The 17,489-nt window shown below is 35.2% G+C and overlaps 3 protein-coding genes and 2 non-coding genes across 5 annotated transcripts in view; 2 read left to right on the plus strand and 3 right to left on the minus strand.

Moving 5' to 3' along the window:
• The window catches only part of LOC102592848 (beta-glucosidase BoGH3B-like), a 5,919-nt gene extending 1,928 nt beyond the window's left edge, over positions 1–3,991 (plus strand). Inside the window, exons 4-8 of the mRNA XM_006340375.1 lie at positions 252–495; positions 1,014–1,118; positions 2,097–2,279; positions 3,204–3,408; positions 3,492–3,991. Coding sequence (XP_006340437.1) covers positions 252–495; positions 1,014–1,118; positions 2,097–2,279; positions 3,204–3,408; positions 3,492–3,991 — 1,237 coding nt within the window. The remainder of the gene's footprint in view (positions 1–251; positions 496–1,013; positions 1,119–2,096; positions 2,280–3,203; positions 3,409–3,491) is intronic.
• A 2,918-nt stretch (positions 3,992–6,909) lies between these two features.
• LOC102600204 (NF-kappa-B-activating protein) lies at positions 6,910–8,853 on the minus strand. The gene is made up of 2 exons (XM_006340236.2): positions 8,791–8,853; positions 6,910–8,674 (listed from the first exon to the last, which is right to left on the minus strand). Exons 1-2 carry the CDS (start codon positions 8,792–8,794, stop codon positions 7,065–7,067), a joined length of 1,614 nt encoding a protein of 537 aa, XP_006340298.1. The 5' UTR covers positions 8,795–8,853; the 3' UTR covers positions 6,910–7,064.
• Positions 8,854–11,417: 2,564 nt separating this feature from the next.
• On the minus strand, positions 11,418–11,489 carry TRNAK-UUU (transfer RNA lysine (anticodon UUU)). Its single transcript has one exon. It is a non-coding gene; the product is annotated as a tRNA-Lys (tRNA).
• Positions 11,490–12,974: 1,485 nt separating this feature from the next.
• TRNAK-UUU (transfer RNA lysine (anticodon UUU)) lies at positions 12,975–13,046 on the minus strand. The gene has a single exon. It is a non-coding gene; the product is annotated as a tRNA-Lys (tRNA).
• A 729-nt stretch (positions 13,047–13,775) lies between these two features.
• On the plus strand, positions 13,776–17,443 carry LOC102601203 (putative pentatricopeptide repeat-containing protein At1g02420). The gene is made up of 2 exons (XM_006340240.2): positions 13,776–15,497; positions 16,833–17,443. The coding sequence occupies exon 1, from the start codon at positions 13,841–13,843 to the stop codon at positions 15,356–15,358; it is 1,518 nt and encodes a 505-aa protein (XP_006340302.1). The 5' UTR covers positions 13,776–13,840; the 3' UTR covers positions 15,359–15,497; positions 16,833–17,443.
• Positions 17,444–17,489: the final 46 nt, after the last annotated feature.

A 17,489-nucleotide genomic window follows, 5' to 3' on the forward strand; every position in this document is an offset into this window, starting at 1 on the left:
ACCCCCTCCCCCCCCCCCCCCCTTCTTCTTTTTTTTAATTGAATATGAACTTGTACATTTGTTACTTGACCTAAGGGTCTTTCAGAAATAGTCTCTCGGCTAGAGGTAAGGTGGTCATCATACACTTTACCCTCTTTAAATCTCACTGGTGGAAATATTGTATGCTCTACCCTCCTTAGACCTCACCTGTGGAAATACACTGATATATTGTTGAATATGAACTTGTACAATAATTGTTGTTGTTTTCGTAGGGAAAAGGTAGTGGCATGTGCAAAACACTTTGTTGGAGATGGTGGCACAATAAAAGGGATCAATGAGAACAACACAGTGGCTGATTGGCACACATTGTTAAGCATTCACATGCCTGCTTATTATCATTCAATCATCAAGGGAGTTTCAACTATTATGGTTTCATATTCAAGTTTGAATGGAGTTAAAATGCATGCAAATCATGATCTTGTTACCAATTTCCTCAAGGGCACACTAAATTTCAGAGTAATGAATTAACCACTTCACTTTTTTTTTATTGTTTATTTTACATATATACAATGTTCAGTACCTATATTGGAGTCTGATTATATGCGTCCTAACGTTCCCTACCAAAGGAGACTCTATTCCAAGGTCTCGTCTTCTAGTTAAGGACGAAGGAGTACTTACTACTCCACCACAATCATTGTTGCTCAATACTTAATTGCTTTTTTTGTTTGCCACTTGGTGTCCAATCCCATTGGGGCTCGATTAATTCGGAATCACATTGGAAAATACAATTTTAGCTCCCTAGAAAAGATGACTTGAACTTGAGATCTCTGATTAAGGACAAAGGTGACTCCATTCCCAAGGGTCGAAAGCTCGAACTTGAGATCTCTGATTAAGGACAAAGGTGACTCCATTCCCAAGGGTCAAAAGCTTGAGAATTCAAAACTTCTGATTAAGGATGGAGGAGTACTTATCATTCTACTGCAATTTTTAGTGATAGTTGAGAACTAATAGTTTTGATTTGTTTTTTTTTTTAGGGATTCGTTATCTCAGATTGGGAAGGAATTGACAGAATTACCTCACCACCTCATTCAAATTATACACACTCAGTGTTGGCTGGGGTTCAAGCTGGCATTGACATGGTTAGCTTTCTAGTACTCTCTTTTGTCATTTACATATGTTGTTTAGATTATTGGTGTTGTAATTCTTTTGATCTTTTTATATGTCATTTAAACTTTTGATGTTGTACTTCTTTTGATCTTTCTCATACATCGTGTAAACTTTTGATGTTGTACTTCTTCTGATCTTTCTCGTATGATGTGTAAACTTTTGATGTTGTACTTCTTTTGATCTTTTTCATATGTTGTTTAAACTTTTGATGTTATACTTCTTCTGATCTTTTTTATGTGTTTAAACTTTTGCTTATGTACTTCTTCTGATCTTTCTCGTATGATGTGTAAACTTTTGATGTTGTACTTCTTTTGATCTTTCTCATACATCGTGTAAACTTTTGATGTTGTACTTCTTTTGATCTTTCTCATACATCGTGTAAACTTTTGATGTTGTACTTCTTTTGATCTTTCTCATACATCGTGTAAACTTTTGATGTTGTACTTCTTTTGATCTTTCTCATACATCGTGTAAACTTTTGATGTTGTACTTCTTTTGATCTTTCTCATACATCGTGTAAACTTTTGATGTTGTACTTCTTTTGATCTTTCTCATACATCGTGTAAACTTTTGATGTTGTACTTCTTTTGATCTTTCTCATACATCGTGTAAACTTTTGATGTTGTACTTCTTCTGATCTTTCTCGTATGATGTGTAAACTTTTGATGTTGTACTTCTTTTGATCTTTTTCATATGTTGTTTAAACTTTTGATGTTATACTTCTTCTGATCTTTTTTATGTCGTTAAACTTTTGATGTTGTACTTCTTCTGATCTTCCTCAAATGTCGTTTAAACTTTGGTGTTGTACTTCTTTTGATCTTTTCATATGTCTGTTTAAACTTTTGGTGTTGTACTTCTGATTTTTTCAAATGGATCGAGAGAGTACGTACTATATCAAGATGTTATGAAATTTGAACTTTCATCTGATTATTTTTGTGGATTTTTTGCAGATCATGGTCCCTTTGAACTATACAGAATTTATTGATACATTGACTTCTTTGGTGAAAAATAATTTTATCCCCATGACCAGAATTGATGATGCTGTGAGGAGGATCTTGAGAGTCAAATTCACCTTGGGTCTTTTTGAGAATCCTTTGGCTGATTATAAATTAGTTAAACACGTCGGAAGTCAGGTCAGTCTTGAAAACCGAACAAAAGAAACACAGTCTGATGCATGAAATATCTCTTGTTTTCCATAAATGCACAAAGTGTCTCGAGTTGTTCTGGAAAAATGCTATCATGTTCACTCAATGTTGAAACAGAACAGAAACAAAAAAGACAGTCTAATGCATGAAGTATCTCGCGTTTTCCATGAACGCACAAAGTATCTCGTGCACTCACTTTTGAAACAGAAAAAAGAATGATGCATGAAGTATCTCGTGCTGTTCTGGAAAAATACTGTCATGTTCACTCAATTTTGACAGAACATAAAAAAGAACAGTCTGATGCATGAAGTATCTCGTGTTTTCCATCAATCCACGAAGTGCCTTGTGTTGTTCTGGAAAAATGCTGTGTTCACTCACTTTTGAAACAAAAAAAAGACAGTCTGATACACGAAGTATCTCGTGCTGTTCTGAAAAAATGCTTTTGTGTTCACTCAATTTTGAAACACAACAAAAAAAAACAGTTTGATTCATGAAGTATCTTGTGTTTTCCATAAATGCACAAAGTATCTCGTGTTGTTCTGGAAAAATGTTGTGTTCACTCACTTTTAAAACAAAAAAAAGATAGTCTATACACGAAGTATCTCGTGTTGTTCTGAAAAATGCTTCCGTGTTCACTCAATTTTGAAACACAACAAAAAAAGATAGTCTGATGCATGAAGTATCTCGTGTTTTCCATAAATCCACGAAGTGCCTTGTGTTGTTCTGGAAAAATGCTGTCATGTTCACTCAATTCTGAAATAGAAGACAGTCTGATGCACGAAGTATCTCGTGTTGTTCTGGAAAAAAATTGTGTTCACTCAATTTTGAAACAGAACTATATCTTAAAAGATGTTATTCTAGTACTCTTTTTGTTTCATTTTATGTGACGATATTATTATTTTTTCGGAACAGGCACATAGAGAATTAGCTAGAGAAGCAGTTAGAAAATCACTTGTGTTATTGAAGAATGGGGCAAATGCTAATGACCCTATGCTACCATTGCCTAAAAAGGCATCAAGAATATTAGTTGCTGGAAGTCATGCCAATAATTTGGGCTATCAATGTGGTGGTTGGACAATTACTTGGCAAGGAGTTGAAGGAAACAATGTCACAATAGGTATATATTTCTTACTTTTGTCAAACTAAGACATGTAAAATGAAACAGATGGAGTACAGTATGACTTTTCGATTTTTTTTCAGGTACTACTATCTTGGATGCTATAACAGCTAGTGTTGATTCAAACACAGAAGTGGTGTATAGTGAGAGTCCCACAACGGAGTTTTTAAAGTCGAACAACTTCTCATACTCAATTGTTGTAGTAGGTGAGCTACCTTATGCAGAAACAGCAGGGGACAGTATGAATTTGACAATTACTAAGGGAGGAATTGACACAATGAGCAATGTCTGTGGCAACACAAAGTGTGTTGTGGTGTTAATTTCAGGCAGGCCATTAGTTGTGCAGCCATATTTGAGCAACATTGATGCACTTGTTGCTGCATGGTTGCCTGGCTCTGAGGGACAAGGTGTGGCTGATGTGTTGTTTGGTGATTATGAATTTAGAGGAAAGTTGTCAAGAACTTGGTTTAAGAATGTGAATCAATTGCCAATGAATGTTGGTGATAAAAATTATGATCCACTTTATCCTTATGGATTTGGGCTCACTACAACTAAAGTTCAAGATCAAGTAGCTTCTAGATAGACAATTAGAGATGTTGAATTACTAATATTTATAAGTTTTTGAACTAGTTTTTGGTTTTGACTACCTACATGTTTACTTGTGTTACCATTTTTTGTTATAATGAATCATCTATTTCGATTTGTGTGTCTTGATTTTAACTTTTATATAATATGTTTCAGAATGAACGTCGGTCTTTTTATATTAAGGTCTAAAACAGTGGAAATATATGAAATATTTTAGAACAGACTAGTCAAAAATGGCTCAAACTAAAATTAAGTCAAGAGAGGTTGCAGCTAAATCAAATGACAGGACAAGGATAAGCTAGCAAAATACTACTATTTCTTTTTTATTCAACTATATATTAGCTAGCCCTCGTATTATGGGAGTTTCTCAAGTCGAAATTCCTTCTCCCTTACTTATAGGTGCTCGTTCTATTTTGATTTGAATGATTTGAGGCTCTCGAGGTATATATGTCTGGGCCTTTTAAGTGTTTCAATAAGGGATGGAATTAGAACAAAGTTAATCTCACAAGCAGAGTCAATATTTGAAGGTTATGAATTTAGAACTTGAAACAGAACTCGGCAATAGTTTTGAAGAGTCGGAACAACATAGGCTAAATGAATGACCAAGCACACATAAGTTTGAAGCCAGAACATAGAAGCCTAAAACAAGCTCTTTAGAATATCTAGATCAGGTTCTGAGTTAACCAACTTTAAAATATGCTTTCAAAAATACTGACTAGAATACATCTTGACTATATACTCTGATTGTTTGACTAGAAAATTCTCAAGAATAACTGAAGGAATATTGCAATTAAAGACCTGGAACCAGACACTAAACCATAACCAAACCCAAGTTTGCATAAACCTCAGAATTGTGTGAAAAAAAAAAAAAGGTCAACCTGATGCACAAAGCATCCCGTGTTCACACAAGGTCAAGGGAAGAGACGCATGCCAAGGGATTGTGTTGTAGGCAGCCTATCCTGACACAAGCATCAGTGGTTGATTCCACCGCTCGAACACAAGGCCTATGGGTCAGATAGAGACAACTTTATCGTTGCTCCAAGGTTCTCCTTCATGCTGCTCAAAGACAACTGCTCAATATTAACTGTGGAAAAGCCTTTATGCAGGAGATTCTGAATGAAATTGCAACACATGCTTTAAAAAGGACAACATACTGCAATTGGAACACAATTATCATAAAAGATACTCAAATGGTCCCTTTGTAACAGACATGATAAAACTTCAAAAAGTGGTAGTCAGCATTTCATTTTTGGGCATAATCTTATATACACAACAACAGATAACCATATAATATCATCAAGTCATATAAGCCTTGACATGTGTCTAAAAGGTTTCAAACAGACAGGTGCAAGGATCAAGAAATAAGCATTTAAATGAGTGGCATCGTTGAATAAATTCGGTCTTTACATTCATTTAATGAAAACTACAGGTTGCAATCAAAGTCAATAAAGCTACACAATGTTTCCTAGAGCTATGTTGCTCGGTCTTTCCAAAAATGTTGTCACACCCGTGTCAGATCCTTCAAGAATGCACTACTGTTGGAGGATCCGACATGCACACGACAATGTTTTCAAAGAGTCAGATCATCATAGTCCTAGGGCATACTTCAATGGACCTTTATGATTTCAATGTAGGAAACTAACAGAACTTATAAATATGCCAGTAAAGTTTACTCTGAATAGATGGGAACATGCATTTAGTCAACTGAAGAGCACACATAATGGCATTTTACACTCAAATACACCGGTCACGAAATCATCAATATAATTTGAAACAGCATATCACTAAAACAATCACTGCCTCATCCAGCTTTTTGAGAAAGGCTAAGTTTTATAAACGTTGCAGCACTAAGAAAGTGCAAGTGCTGTAATATCAACACGATAGCCAAAAAAACAGAGGATCTCATTGTATTTTTGTCTGGATTTTCAAAGCAGCGCTAAATTTTACATCTGTCTAATTTAACTTGGAAGAACAAATAGCAAACAACCAAAGAAAGATAGAACAGAAGAATAGCTGCATAGCTGAATACACAACAGGACCAATCAGATGGCTGATTTAGAAAGTACAAAATAACTACATATCAACGGATGAAGCATCAACCAATGAGGCATTGATCTATACTATACATACATGAACACATATGATTAGCACAACTACTACTTTTATCAGAAAGTTTAGTACACCAACACTGTGCTAAAGCAAAAAGCAACCTCTTTTAACAATTATGGTGTTAGGGCCAGCTAAGAAGCATCTTATACATTAACAACTAAAAAACAGCAAGCAGCTATTCAATAACATGCTACGAGACCCAGATCACATTTAAACTAATCATACAGTAGAATCACATGTCAGCCCACACATAAGAGATGAGAACCATAATACAAACCTCGTAAGATCAGCAAAATATACACATGAATGAACTAAAGCAGAATGACACTTAAGCAAAAAATTAACTAGGGTTCAACGACCATGACTCAGCCGATTTTAACTTCAAGAAAGAAAAAGTAAGAAAATATGTCCTAAATTCTCACCAACTAAATGATGTTACAGGCAGCATGCTTAACAATTGCAAGTCAAACAGGGAACATGGGAAATGGTGTTTCCAGTGGTGACGGGTGAGTAATGCATAAGAACCTGTACAGTAATGGTATAACCTCTTGTGAACTGAAGTGGACAGGGGCTACTACGTCAAAATGTGTAAACTCGGATATGTTTCAAAGAAAGAACAATGGGCTAATATCTTTTCTTATGTGGTGAAACTGGTATGAAAGGGTAGCAGAAAACTGGACGATGGTTGAGGACCTATGTGAAAATTTGACTACTCACAATCTGCAGAAAATGTCTGAGCAAATTTGGCGAAGCATAACCTATATTGGCAAAGCCTGGTCTACCTCTAATTACATTAGACTACCACACAAACCAGTGAAACAGTATCAGTAAAATCCAAATATTATCAGCTTACACATAAGTAACGACAAGTTATTATCAATCTCCATTTTCTAGATAAACAATCAAGTTTCTACACATAACAGCAATAACACCAAAATTTAAGTAAACAACATACAAAAGGATCAATCATCAGCCGCCTCTGTAGACTTCCCTCCAAACGGATCGTGAGAAGTTTCAGTATCCTGACCAATGTGGCGTTGCACAAGGCGCTGCAAATCAGCCATAACCTTCTGCTCACGCTTAGCCTTCTCCTCGTAGTTAAACATGGCCAACGCTCGCTTGTCTTCAGCACTGTAAACTTGGTTTTCCTTTCTGATACGAATAGCATTCATCCTCTGATGCCTACTACCACTCATCACATAGCCAAGACCCTCGAATTTCGAAATCTCATCAGCAGAAAGACCCACTTCACCTCTACGTGGAATACGCTTCCCTTGCTGAACATACTGGGCAATAGCATCACCTTCACCAGGCCTAAGTGCCCCACCATAGCTGATATGCCCTTCAGCCCTTGGCAAGGGCATTGGACCAACTGGGGCCTCATCTTCAAAATTACTCCTCTTCCTTGCCTCAATCAGTTCTTTAAATTCAAGCACCTCACCATTAACTTCATCAATCATTGCTTCATCAGCCTTCATCTCATTAATTCCAGCATCATCATTCAACTCCAAGCTCTTTTCTGGTATGTCACTATCCTCTTCCTTCTTTTTCTTACTCTTCAAAGCACTCTTTTGCTTCTTACTAGCATCAGAATCATCAATTTCACCATCTTCGCTTTCGCTCTTGCTTTTACTCTCACTCTCACTTGAATAGCTTTTCTTTTTGCTTCTTTTCTTCCTGCTACTACTACCCCTTTTATGTCTCCCGCTACTCTCTTTTCTCTTCGACTTTTTCCTTCTTTTGTTCCTTTCTTCTTCTTCTGATGAATCATCAGTAGACTCTTCCTCCGATTCACTCACACTTTTCCTTCTCGATCTCCTACTCCTGCGTCTAGAGCTGGATTTCTTCCTCTTCCTAGATTTCCTCGGTTCAGAATCTGAAGCCTCTGAGTCGGAATCTGATGCATCTGATTCAGATTTGGAATTGGATTCACTTCCAGAAGACTTAGTTTTTGACTTCTTCACATCCTTTTTGGATCCATCCTCCTTCTTTACCATCTCGTCTTCGATTTTTTCTGCAATTTCATCAGGTTCTTCATATTCCGGCTCATTTTCTTTCCTAGGTGGACTTGGTGTGCAATTCCAAATACAATTCTTCAACTGTTTCCTCAATTTCTGACGTTTTAGCCTCCGGTACTCTTCAAAACTCAAGCCTTTAAGCTCTTCATCCGAATCAGAATCTGCAGTTCTTCCACTCTTATGATCTCGATCAAGGTATGGTTTCTTCCCCCGTCCAAATCTCCTAGGAGGTTCATTCGTAGGGCTTGGTCTCCGGTACGAACGATCTGGAGAAAACGATCGCCGGTTGTTTCGTCCATTAGTATGTGACGCTTGCTGGCCTCTATATGGACTATAAACCGGACTCCGACTCCGACTCCGACTCCGGCTACCGCTAACACTTCGGCTCAGGCTACGGTTTCGGTTTCTGACAGGACTACGGCTACGACTAGGACTTCGATAGCGGCGTCGATTGTCGTAGTGTGAGCTCCGTTGTGGTGAGTACCGGCCGCCGTCACCGTCCCGGTGGCTCCGATGCCTGTCGTCGGGGATTTCTACGGCGGAGGAAAGCCTACCCATTTGGGAATTAGGGTATAGTGTGAGCGCCGTTGTGGTGATAACCGGCCGCCGTCACCGTCCCGGTGGCTCCGATGCCTGTCGTCGGGGATTTCTACGGCGGAGGAAAGCCTACCCATTTGGGAATTAGGGTATTGTAAATGAAAGAAGGCGGCCGGCGGGATTGTAAAATATAAGGCGTATGATTTATTATAATTTAATTTTTTTAATTAAGAATATATTATATATTTTAATAATTACATATTCGATTTAGCCCGCAAATAAATAGAGAGAATTGTATGAAATAGCAAACTATTAATTCAAATCAAATGATATAGCCATAGTCTATTTTAATTGTAATTCGTAGCAAACATCTCATTTTTTTGTCATCTGATTCAATATACAATTAGTCATTTTCGATATACAATTAGTCATTTTATACATTTCGATATAAAATGTGTTTTTGTTTGTATAAAGCGAGAGAAAAGTGTATATACAAATACAAATACATATATTTTCGTCATATACAATTATAATTATACAAATATATATCTTATTATACAAATTACAATGTATAAACTATGGCTATATCATTTGATTTGTAGCGAATTATACAAATCAAAAGCTTCATCGCAAACATATAATTTGTTATGGAGCGCAATTATGCAAATTATATTTATAACATACAAATATGAGTTTTATGTTTGTTATATGTGAAAGTTGTTCAGCACAAGTAAAATGAATCAAAAATGCAAATTTCAAGTATTTGAATTTTGATTATTAAATATTTAATATCACAAGAACTAAATTTAATAGAGGGACAGAAAATGTCATTAATCTAATTATTATATTGTTTTTTCTTCTTATTCTTTCTACTCAATATTCTATGCTTAGGTCTCAAATTAAACTTATAATAACAATAATTTAGTTTAATTTCACAAGTAGGTTCTTCAAAGAATAGTGTGTAAAATACGCAAATCTTACTCATATTAGGAAGATAGGTTATTTTTGATAGACCTTATGCTTGAAAAAGAAATAACAAGAGTGAAGAAGACAAGATAAAATATTAAAGAAAGCATGCAAACTCAAATAAAAAATGAAACAGTCACTACCACAAAATAATACGATAATTGAAGTATAGTAACAATAAATAGTAATAGAGAAGAAATAATAAGAAACTCCCAAAGGAACACTACGACTAAAAGTATAAAGACTAAACGAGACAATCCTCAACTATCTAATTAAGTTTTAAAAATATTAGATGCCTCATTTTTTAAAAATTTGTAGCAGGTTTTATGGTTAATCTCTTCATTAAATATTGAATATCTTAATGTAAAAAGCACAAGATCTTTGTAGAAAAAAAATATTAAATGGACAAAAAACATACAAAAATTATTATTATTCCGTGAGTTTCACATCTCAATTAGTGCTATTCATTGTTCTCTTTAGGGATAATGCATGGGGCCCTTCAAAACTATGACGAAATTATCAGTCACACACCTAAATTATGTGAGGTCATAGTACCGCCAAATTTATGCTTTCCGTATTATTAGACACATAAACTATGTGGTAATAAGACTCTCACATAGTTTAGGTGTGTAAGTTATATTTTATCATATAATTTTATGGAATTTTTATGCATTATTCACCTACCTAAACTATTACTCTCTTTATATATTAAAACACATATCGATGCTGAACTAATCAAATATTATTCTTCAAAACGCACGCTAAATTCACATAGTGAGACTAAAGGATTACCATGCGAGAATTACCAACTATGATAATATAATGTTACTTCCTAAGAGAAAATTTACGCGCACGCACCCCACTTCAATATGGAGTGTAACTCTTGGATGTTATGTTTTAGTCTTTTGCTATTTAATTGATGTGAAGAAATTGACAAATGTTGGAGGAATAGACATATGAAAAATAACAATTAGAAGAACATGTATTCAATTGAAACAATTATCTAGAAACTTTCAAAATATAATTTAAATGACAAAACAATTGCAAAGGAAAACACAATGAATAAAGAATTGCAAATTTTGATGATGGTTTCTTGAAGCATTTATTTTTTGACAAAGATGGCACCTTGTATTTTCGTTTAGGCACTGAGGGTACTTATGGAACATATGTCACCTTCTTAAAGTTATCTTCTAGAACTGATGGCTTCTTGAAATAGTCTTTTTTTTTTTTGCAAAGCAGGCACCTCGTATTGCATAGTCATTTTTTTGGCAAAGCAGGCACCTCGTGTTCCTCTTTAGGCACTAGGGCACCTTTGCGACATATGACACCTTTTTATAGTATCTTCCTGAACAAATGGCTTATTGAAGTAGTCATTTTTTGGCAAAGACAAGCACCTTGCATTCTGATTTAGCCATTGAGGGTACTTCTGAAACATATATAACCTTCTTGTAGTTATTTTCTGAAATTGATGACTTCTTAAAATAGTCATTCTTTGACAAAAGAGGCACCTCGTATTCTTCTTTAGGCGCTGAAGTTACTTTTAGAAAATATGACACCTTTTTATAACTATCTTCCAGAACAAATGACTTATTGAAGTAGTCATTTTCTTGCAAAGACGGCACCTTGTTATGATTCATTTCAATGGGAGAAGTTCTTTATGAGAGATTACTTCAATACTTGGGATCGAACTTTATCAAATACTTGAGCCTCAATTATTTTTTAGTGCAAATAAAAAAAATCATAATTAATCAAGCCAATTATTTTTTATTGCAAACAAAAATATTCATAATTAATCGCCGTCTGTGGGGATCGAACCCACGACCACGTGGTTAAAAGCCACGCGCTCTACCACTGAGCTAAGACGGCTTGTTTATTAAAAATAAGCACTTGCTAATAGAAATTGTTCTCCCATATTTATTTATATTTATATTAAATCAATAAATATATATACCAATATGTATTTTTCATAAACTTATTAGTTAGTTAATCATGTATTCGTGCTTTAATCTTTAATTGTAAAATTTAAATTATTTGACTTTACATAAACATCTAATATGAATAAATATTTAGTACGTATTTTTTTTAGAAGAGCATCATTATTTATTATTTCAACTATCTTTCAAAATACATGATTACATGGATGTAATAGCATGAACTTTGCCATTCGTCTAGAAATATAAGCTTTTAGCTACATTTTCTCATATATTTTGAATGTTTTAATCGTTTTCGAATTAAAATTCCAACATTACATACTCAACAGGTATGTTGTATGGAGTAGAACTTGATTTTGAATTGGAGCTAAATGATTGTAATGGAGCTTCAAAGTTTGAACAGAAGTCTAAAAAGATTAACTTAGGTAGACCTCGGGAGTTGAGAACCATGTGTGCATAAGAGAAAATTACAAGAAAAAAAAATTATTTTAAAAAACAAGAACACCTTAATACGACATGCCTAACGATGTGCGACACGAGTTGCTAAGACAATTTTGGCTCAAAGTTGCAGAAAGTAAGGTCCTTCAAAGCCTTTTGACATGGTGTGTCATGTGGCACGTCGTGTTAGGATAATTTTAGCTCGGAGTTGATTTCACAAAAACCCTATAAGTAAGTTCAACTCCAATAATCTTATTTGTCCATGGATCTTGTTTCGAAAATTTAGTTATGTTTTCATGTCCAAACACAATGTAAACAGCCAATCATCTCATTCCACTTAACTTTATATTACTTCTTCCAAATATCAATAACTCATGTCAATGCAATTAATATAGTAACTTTATTAGTTGATAGTAAGGAAGATACTTATTTGAATATGGTCAAACAAGAACTAGATAGCAAGGAAATGAGAAGACCGGAGAATGTGATTGCTAGTAATTCCCTTCCCTTCCTGAGAATCGAAAAGTATAATCATTTCTTCTATTGCATAAAAATTTGTTTTTATCAAGTATATACTTTGCCACACGAACAATCAAACATAATATGAGATCAAATTTTTAGTTACAATACATATATGTCCTTTCTTTAGTTTCTACTGTCAATAGAAAAATGAGAGAGTTGAGTAAGAAAAAATAATAGACATGCCACTAAGTAAGTTATAACTAAAATAAAAAGAATAATTGGGCTTATGAAAAATGAGAGAGTTGAGTAAGAAAAAATAATAGACATGCCACTAAGTAAGTTATAACTAAAATAAAAAGAATAATTGGATTTATGAAAGAAAATAATCAAAAATATTATGATTTAATTGAGTAAGAAAAAATAATAGACATGCCACTAAGTAAGTTATAACTAAAATAAAAAGAATAATTGGATTTATGAAAGAAAACAATCAAAATATTATGATATAGTAATAAAATTACGCCGTCTGTGGGGATCGAACCCACGACCACGTGGTTAAAAGCCACGCGCTCTACCACTGAGCTAAGACGGCTTATTGATCAAAATTGATAAAACTATATTATTAATTAATTATGTTCAAAAAAAAATTTAAAAAAAAGTTGTTCCTTCGTGACAATACGTTACGTAACTCTTATTTTAATTCCTTTTCTTTTATATTTTCTATTCGTACATCAAAGCTGATTAAATTTAGATCTATATAAAAAAAAAGGCTTCATATTTAGGATAAAACGTTTTCTAACAAAGACAATTTCATACTCAGGTTACTCAACCCATCCTATTCTAAATTTGGAGTATCACTTATATTGCTTGTAATTTCTATTTGGCTTAATACACGTTTGTCTCCTTAACGTAAGATACTCCAATCTACGCACTCGAATTAAGTAAGGTTTCAATTGAACATCTCAAATCTTATACATTTTCGATTAAAATATTTTTAAAAGTTGTATGTGTTAATGTGTTTCACTCATATATGATAGAGTAAAAACCGCATTCATATCATCTCGTTTAATCATATATATCAATCTCAAGTAGAATATGTATGAAATTTTACATGCCTTATTTCAACGAATGCATATAATTAAAAAATGACAAATTTTATTTAGTTATCTAACTAGAACAAGAATTCACGCAAAACAATTTTTTAAAGTTAAATCGAAAGTGCTTAATTAAAATATTTTAATACGATATAAAAAGGTTCAATTGAAACGAAATTTAGTTCGAATGTCTAAATAAAATTTTCCGAAAAATTATTACTCTGCTTTGCTCCCCTTTAGTATCTCAAGAAAAATTAGCAGACTTTCAAAACTCCACAAGAAGCTCCCAACAATGGCTCGAATTTTCTGCTACAAGAATCTCTCTATTGCTCTTCAATTGAAAAGGCCAACGACCCATTTTCTTCCTTCTTCTCTCCATTCTCAATCCTCAGCTCCCATAGACAAAGAAGTTGAAACCCTTTACCGCATCATAACAGTAACACAGTCACCAGAAGGACTGAAACAAGCACTGAAATCATCACAAATCAAACTATCAAACGATTTAATCGACAAAGTTCTCAAAAGGGTACGTTTTTCTCATTCAAACCCATTACAAGCTTTAGAGTTCTTTAAATATGCAGATAAGCGAAAAGGGTTTTATCATACTGGGTTTTCTTTAGATACCATTTTGTATGTAATTGGTAGGAATCGTAAATTTGATAAGATTTGGGAGGTTTTAGTGGAAATGAAGAGAAAAGATCAATCTTTGATAACACCCAGAACAGTTCAAGTTGTTTTAGGTAGAGTTGCTAAGGTTTGCTCTGTTAGGGAAACTGTTGAGTCTTTTTGGGGTTTTAAGAGACTGTTGAATGAGTTTGGTGTTGATTGTTTTAATGCATTGTTAAGGGCTTTGTGTCAGGAGAAAAGTATGAGTGATGCTAGGAATGTGTATCATAGGTTGAAGTACAAGTTTAGGCCAAATAACCAGACTTTTAATATACTTTTGTCTGGTTGGAAGTCGTCCGAGGATGCGGAGGTTTTCTTTAAGGAGATGAGGGATTTGGGAGTTGAACCGGATGTTGTTTCATTTAATTGTTTGGTGGATGTGTATTGTAAAGGGAGAGAGATGGAGAAGGCGTTTACGGTGGTGGAGGAGATGAGAGAGAAGGATATTACTCCTGATGTGATAACTTATACAAGTTTAATTGGAGGGTTGGGGTTGGCTGGACAACCTGATAAGGCGAGGCACATTTTGAAGGAGATGAGGGAATATGGATGTTATCCGGATGTGGCTGCTTATAATGCTGCGATTAGGAACTTCTGCATTGCGAAGAGGATCGGGGATGCATACAGTTTGATGGATGAGATGGTTAGAAATGGTTTGAGCCCCAATGCCACTACTTATAATGTGTTCTTAAGGTCATTTTTTTGGATAAATGATTTGAAAAGTTCGTGGACTTTGTACCAGAGGATGAAGGAGACTGGGTGCTTACCGAGTACACAGTCGTGTATGTTTCTGATCAGGTTGAGCAGGAGACATGAGAAAGTGGAGATGGCACTTGAGCTGTGGGATGACATGATGGAGAGAGGATTTGGCTCATATATTTTGGTCTCTGATGTTTTGTTTGATTTGCTCTGTGATCTGGGAAAGTTGGCGGAGGCAGAAAGATGTTTCTTGCAAATGGTAAATAAAGGGCAAAAACCAAGTAATGTTTCTTTTAGGAGGATCAAGGTGCTTATGGAATTGGCTAATAAACAGGAGACTCTTAAGCTTTTGTCAGAAAAGATGGCTGCTTTTGGTTCCTCCACACAACTGATCCAACATGATAAAGCGGAATATGAACAATCAAGTTCCGACTTTGTAACCTGATGAATGCTGACTCATATTCCGGTACCTCGCTATTGTCCGATGAGTTTTTCGGCCCTCAACCTGATGCGTTGGATTGATTACGTAGCTGTGGGCTCTTCAATCATTAGGCAGGCCTCTAATCCAGAACTCTACAAATGAGGTTTGTCTATTTATGTGTTTGGAATTTAGAAAATCAATTACATTATCTTCTTTAGACACAACAACAAAAACTATGCCTCAGTGTCAAACAAGTTGGGGTCCACATTATTTTCTTTGTTTGTTGTTTTACTTTTTTATGCCTTTTCTGCTAATTATTTATCTTATCGCTCCTAGTATGTCCACACATCCTCATTCCTGATCTTATTGCTCCCAACACCCACACATCCATCTTAGCATCCTCATTCTGCTACATGCATCTTCTGAACATGGGTGTTCTTGATTGGCCAGCACTCCGCCCCACAAGTGTATGATGTAAGCATGCATGTTGTGGTACTCTACTACTCTCTTAACATATGTTAGAGTGATCTGGTTTGCAATCAATAGTTAAGAGAGTACCAGAACAAGCCGACTAATTGTTATGTTGGGGTGAAATATAATTGTGGAGCCAAGAATTCTAACAAGGCTATCCAAAGAAAAATGTTAGAATGTCGCAAGTGCGATTTGAACACAACCTAAATCATTTTAAAACTACACTTATCATTGCACTAAACATGTTTCTATTGTCTCAAGGAAATTCAACAGTTTATACATCCACATGTAAGAATGTTTACCTATATGCACAATATTTCAATACTTGCAATCCCTTGTTCGCCTTACCCAAGAAGTGAGTTTTTGTGAGAGATAGTCAACACGGGAAGGAGACTGATCTGTGCAGAAACTGATAGCTTAACTCATCTGACATAGGCAGTTAAGCATCATTTGAGTGCTGACGGTCTGATTCTACCTTGTGGCGAATAAAATCAATAAAGGGAGCAATACTAGTTTCCTGAGACTACCTATACCCCCCCTTTTGTCAACGTCTGGGTTAGAGTTTACGTCTAAATATTGGTTATTGCAAGAAGTTTCAGTTAGCAGGTACTTTTGGGGTCAGTGTTGGAACACAGTGGAAAATGTATTCACGGGAACCTCAAAGAGCTCACAGAATTTGTATTATGCTTCCGAAGTTACCATTGTGATGTTTACCTCATTTGGATGTCGTCTTGGTTAAAATTAGGATGCTCTCCCATTAAACAAGCTGTAACTTTGCGCCACCAATTACCATGCACTCATTCTCACTATACAGGGCCTTGAATCAGTGCGTTAACACAAGGCAATTCTTCACTGATGCATTTAACTGTCATTTAAGGACACAATAGTTCTACCTTCACAAGGTAGGAGTAAGGTATGCGTACACACCACCCTCCCAAGACCATACTTGTGGGATTACACGTGTATGTTATTGTTGAAATGACACAATAGTTGCCATTTGATTGACACCTTTTATTTCTCATTTCAGATGACACCAGACACACGACATCTTCTTTCTTTTTGCAAGGCAGGACCATCCTTGGAATGAATGCTTTAGTTTGGAGCCTGCCACCATAGTTTGTTTTCCTCATAACTGAGAAATTCCAAGGACACTATGCACGGTCTGGAACTTGGTAGAATCCTCCTTCACTTACATACCAGGCTTTTGTCTGCTGCATGGTTCACACTTGTGACATGCACCCGACTCACACATCATGTGTTGTGCTCTTACTAATAGAGCAAGCCATGAGATCTGAAGCTTGCTTTGTCATCCAATACAAATGTAAAGCTGCCATTGGCTCATTTGATGGTGTTCTAAAGTACTATGGAGTACAACACAGTTCTTGAAAATGTTGATCAACAACTCAGTACTTCCATGTATAATATTTTTACTGGTAAGGCAGTACTTGAACTAGCCTTTCTAGGGTACTTAGATTTGTGCTCGTTGGTGAGCGAGAAAAAACCAATCTTGTTAACTTGCAGGCAAGTGTTCATTGTGATCGAAAAAACCATACATTCGCAATATCGTGTTAAAATCACTTTTTTACAATGTAGGTTTAAGATTTGTATCGAACCAATATTAATTATTTTTGTAGTGTTCTTTGTGCTCAATGTTTTGTCATTCTTACAAGTTACAACTATTCAA

This window comes from Solanum tuberosum, unplaced genomic scaffold (assembly GCF_000226075.1).
Source record: "Solanum tuberosum cultivar DM 1-3 516 R44 unplaced genomic scaffold, SolTub_3.0 scf00017, whole genome shotgun sequence".
In the NCBI taxonomy this organism is placed as follows: domain Eukaryota; kingdom Viridiplantae; phylum Streptophyta; class Magnoliopsida; order Solanales; family Solanaceae; genus Solanum; species Solanum tuberosum.